The sequence below is a fragment of the Montipora capricornis genome, chromosome 6, assembly GCF_036669925.1.
Source record: "Montipora capricornis isolate CH-2021 chromosome 6, ASM3666992v2, whole genome shotgun sequence".
In the NCBI taxonomy this organism is placed as follows: domain Eukaryota; kingdom Metazoa; phylum Cnidaria; class Anthozoa; order Scleractinia; family Acroporidae; genus Montipora; species Montipora capricornis.
In genome coordinates, this window is record NC_090888.1 from 9,609,368 (window position 1) to 9,614,788 (window position 5,421).

Here is a 5,421-nt window from a genome sequence, read left to right on the forward strand (position 1 = left end):
CTAACCTAAAGAAAAAGAGCAGACTGTTTCCAATTAAGACGTCTTTTTGTTAAAGGTATTTGTCGTGTTTATGCGCGCAGTCTAGTGTATTTCAAAATTTGTGATTATGTTTGTTTTTTAGAAAAATTTAAACAAAATCAAACGGTAGATGCTTTTATTGTTGTACAAACTACAACTTGTTAAGCTGATATAAATGGAAATTTCCCATATATATGATACTACAATAAATTAGCACCAAACTGGTAACATAATCTGGTTGCTGTGTCGTAAAATGCCGGTTATAAACCTGGGCTTATACGCCTTAAAGGGGATCTGGCTAGGCTTGTACCGGAGGTAACTCATATCTGGAAGGGGGGAGGGGTCTTGTCTTTTTGCCTCCAGAATATGTTTGCGACATGAGCATTGGCCAGTCAATATGGGGGGAGAGGAGTGTGGGAGGAGTACAAACGAAGCAGGTTCGTATAACTGGCATCCTTAATATTTTAGTTAATGTTATGTAGTAAAATAACATATCAACGTTGATATGTTTATCAATAAGCTACAAAACATGAGTTGTGCTTTCTTGCAAAGCTCTAATCTCTATAGTTACAATTATCTAAAGCAAAACTAAAATGAATACATTTCGTCAACGGTAAAATTCAGCTTGTACTGTAAAGTTGTTAGGCTTAACTGATTTTGTTTAAAGCTGTTGGTACATTTGAAATGTTTTGTTATTAATAATACTACAAGTTACATTTCATCGGTAAGTTACAAAATATGAGTTGTGCTTTCTCGAAAAGCTCTATTCTGTATTCTATATTATATCTTTGTGAAGGAAAGCTCAAATGAATACATTTTCTCCTACACTTAAATTCAGCTTACACTGTAAAATTATCTGACCTACATCAGTTTCATTTAAAGCTACTGGTGCATTTAAAATGCGTAGTAAATGTTGCAACGTTAGGTTACTTTGCACTGAGCCAACTTTTACTCTGTGCAAGTGTTGGCTTAGCATATATTTAGTAATCAGTTAAACAAGCGACAGAACTATTTCGGCTTTACATCGCTGCTGAATAAGCATAATAACAAGGATAAAAACCCTGTTTAAACCGGGTCCCAGGGGCTACTACCTCATTGGGTCTCAACAGGAACGTTGGGTTTAATGTGGAATAGGATTTTAAGGCTTTTCTTTTGATTTCTGAATGTGGCATCAAGTTAGCGAAGGTTTTGTTTGGTTTACGGTCGTTTCGATACAAATGAAAGTCGATTCGATACAAACTGAAGTCGCTTCGTCGCAGAAAGAGAAACATCAAAAGGAAAAAAATCATTTCTGCCTGGAGGTCTCGGAACTTTTCGGACTTTTTGTTCAAACGGGGATATGTTTACATGGTCTAATGTCTACCACAGGATCAGTACAAATTTTTTTTTTGTTTGTTCATTTTGGAAAAGGCAAATCCTGCATAGGGTAAGAGCCTAGGTCAATGCCATGTAAATTCCATCGACACTTTCTGATTTAGCGCTTATAAACATGACAACAAATGCACCCATTAGTAAGGCAAAAGAAGACAAAAAATGCCAGAGGTCATGCCAATCGAAAAACCCAAGAATTGCGCATTCTTTGTTGAGATCACGAGAATCTTCAGGTGACGCTGTTTTGTCGGTGGTTGGCAGGCCTAAGAATACGCCAAAAGCTCCTGTCAAACAGGCAACAGTTACGAAGATATAAAATCCTCGTAAAAATTCCCACCACGTGCACGTACCTGAACACTTGCAATGGCGCAGTAGTTTCCAGATGGCGCAGCAGAGTTTCCGGAGCTTTTGAAAAAGCTTAGCTTTGGCAGAAACAGCCCAAAAACTCTCTACAATACAAGTAAACAGAAACCCTTGAGAAAGGTCCATGAGGAGAAAGATCGGTACAAACAGTGCAGGTGGAGAAATGATGCAACCAAAAATGTAGTAGCACGTGTTTCCCTCACACTTTCCTAATGACAAAATCCCTTTAAGACTGAGCTTATGGAAAGCCCAGAGACCCATTGCGATCCACCAAATGATCAGAGAGATAAAAAACACCACTTGCAATCCTATAGCCAGCCCAGATTCGGAGTGATAGAGTGTACCAATATAATTGAAGATGAAAAGTGGCACTATGAAATAAAGGAAAAAATTCAATGCACCCACCGGGAGTTCCTCTACTGGCTCTTTAACTGGGTGTTGTTCTACTGATTGTAGCTCGACTTGGTGTTGCTCTCCTCGCTGAACGTCCAACTCGATTGGGTGTTGCTCTCCCGGGTGTTGCTCTCCTGCTTGTTCTTCCACATTCAATGCATCCACCGGGGCTTTCTCTACTGGCTCTTCAACTGGGTGTTGTTTTATTGGTTGTAACTCGATTTGGTGTTGCTCTCCTCGCTGACCGTCCGACTCGATTGGGTCTTGCTCTCCCGGGTGTTGCTCTCCCGCTTGTTCCTTCACATTCAATGCATCCACCGGGGGTTTCTCTACTGGCTCTTCAACTGGGTGTTGTTTTACTGATTGTAACTCGATTTGGTGTTGCTCTCCTAGCTGAACGTCCGACTCGATTGGGTGTTGCTCTCCTGGTGGTTTCTCCACTGGGCACTCACTCAATTCCATACCATTATACACCAACAGAACAGTTAAACCGGCAATTACAAACATGAATGCCGAGTCAAACTGAAATGTGTACCTGCTTGGGCACAAATGGTAAAGCAAGGAAAACAATCCCTCAAAAAGGAGTGCCCAGGCAAAGGCATACCCAATGGAATAAGAGTACTTCCTTTTCAGTGCTCGGGCCATTAGTGTCTTCTTTTCTTTGTCTCCTAGAGTATGCTCTGGGACAGCCCCCTCTTGAAGATGCAGAGCAATATTGGGACATACGAAAACATGGTTTGGTAGGGCTTCATTTTGTTTACCTTTACAACCAGAAGAGGTTGATTGACGATTGTCACTATTGTTGCCATTTTCCCGCCCGTTACCAGGCTGAGTGGCTTTCTCCCCAGAGGTCACAGACTTCTTAAGATTATCACAGAAAAGATGCAGGTCTGTTTCCATGTACCACACGCACACAGTTAAAATCAGCGCGTGGACTATGTAAGTTAAGTTACTTATCATTAAGTTCAGTGGAATATCATGATAATCGCTAACTCTATAGCAATGGTCGTTGTAATAGCAAGCGTCTCTATCACCCTCTTGGATCATCACATACCAGTTTGCAATGACAAATTGGCACGCGCCAATCATAAGCACGAAACCGGCAACCCCTGTAGCATAAGAATAGGTTTTAGGACCCCCCGAAAACCAACATTTGTATGCTACCTTCAACATGGCGAAAATGAATGCCCCAAATTTTGTAATCATATCCGACAGAGAATTATTACCATTGTCCTGCCCAGTGCTAGGCTGATTGTACATGTCTTGGTCCCTGTTACTCGCGTTAACTTTAACAAGTGGTTCTGGAATATTAACTTTAAGAAGATATTCTTTAAAAAGCCGCAATCCAGCTATTGACACTACTATGCCTAACAGCAGAGACACAAAAAACAAAGTACAGATAGGTCCAGCATAGCTGTAATCAAATGACTGTGACAGTTTCAAAGTAACATATTTCGACTCAGTGGGTTTTAAACTACCTGTAGAGTATTTTAATGCTATTCCAATGAACCAGGTGGAGGTAGAGTCGGTTAAAGGAGGTACAGACACCTTGGACATGGTAATCCGTCCTATCTTAGTAAAGGAAAGACGTAGTGACGCCTTCTTGTAATCCACAACTTCTATGTTGTCGTCGACATCTGTGCGGATCTGAGACACTTTCAAGTAAGCTGGTGTATTTGACGTGGATGTCACAGTGATGTCAAATTGTCTATCTGAGATATCTTTTGGAGGGTTGAACGGAAAAACGATCGCTTCGGTGTACTTGATATCCACTGGTTGTGGTTTATCCAACATAATTTCTGAAGGATTTTGACTTACGTCGACTGCAAACGACACGCCACCCGTACCCAGCACTGACATGAACCTATCTCTAGGTTTGACTGAGCGGGGAGGACAAATGGTCTGAGAGTTCCAAACAGGTTTAGGCTGAGAAACATCCATATGACCAAGTAATGTCGATGACCCTTCATCTTCATACACAAAAATATTTAAGAAACCTAGAGGAAGAATAAAAAGAATACGGGGTTGATCATTGTGAAGCACTACTTGTACGTAACTAATCGCAGCACGTGCCAAGAACTGAAAGCGTTTTGGAAAACAATTGTGTTGTACGTGTGGACAAGAATCTTATCCATTGGTTATTCCTAAGGATGGGTTTCCTATGATTGCTCCGCTGGATCGCTCTTATCTACCGTTGCGATGGCTACCGATCTTTGAAATAGGACTGAAGTCTAACCGCTCAGAGGTCGTTGTCGCCACGAATGTTATGATCGCTGCAAGGAGAGTGGTTTTTAAATTAATACGATCGTTGAACTGTTTTTGCAGCGATCGCACCGATCACAAGAAAATTAACGGCCTTAACAGTTCCTCAATCTAATCCAAAACACTCGAAACATTGATGCTTTTCATTTGATCATGCTGGCTGTGTGATGAAATTAATCTATAACAAACAGGAAGCCTTTATTTTGATCCAAAAGTATTCGATATACTCATGTCGATTTGCTAGATGTGCAAGAATCAAAAGTGCAAAGTATTGAAATTTTACATGCGAAATATGTTAAAAAGCCACAATATAAATCATCTGGACTGTGCTTCAGGAATCTATAGCGTTTAATGAGGACTTAAAACAGGTGAGATCCAACCAGCAACATCACTATTAATGGATATGATTTTGTTTTAAAGCCAACTTTAACTAATGCTGGTGGTGTGGGGTTTTATGTTAAAGAAGGGATTTCATTTCATATTCGAGACGATCTCTGTTTAACTACTAAAGAATTTGAATCGCTATAGATCGAGATTAACCGCTCTCCATACAGGAATCTAGTATGTGCTATCTTATATAGGCACCCAGGCGGTAGACCTGAAGATTTTACCAAGTACCTTTATTCAACTCTAGACACAATTTCAAAAGAAAAAAAAGTTATATCTATTTATGGATGACTTCAACATTGATCTTTTAAATTTTGAAGACTGTCAGATATCAAGTGAAGCTATGATCTTCGCAGTTATGAGCGCAATTTTTGCAATTGCGTAGAGAAGTCTGAAAAATTCAGGACTAAAACGGGGTTTGAACCCGTGACCTTGCGATTCCGGTGCGATGCTATAAAGCCACTGACGTTGGGAGCTGGTCAATTGCAAAAAATTGCGCTCATAACTGCGAAGATCATAACTTCACTTAATTTCATATCCGCAGTTCATATATGATTCATTTCATATACCATTTCATCATTGATTCATTCCTCACGGGACCATTAGAACCCACAAATGAGCAGCTCC

The 5,421-nt window shown here is 40.3% G+C and overlaps 1 protein-coding gene across 1 annotated transcript in view; it reads right to left on the minus strand.

Annotated features, from left to right (window-relative positions):
* Positions 1-286: 286 nt before the first annotated feature.
* Positions 287-5,421, minus strand: part of LOC138054647 (uncharacterized) — a 20,768-nt gene continuing 15,633 nt past the window's right edge. Inside the window, exon 2 of the mRNA XM_068901136.1 lies at positions 287-4,142. Coding sequence (XP_068757237.1) covers positions 1,453-4,142 — 2,690 coding nt within the window. The 3' untranslated portion in view covers positions 287-1,452. The remainder of the gene's footprint in view (positions 4,143-5,421) is intronic.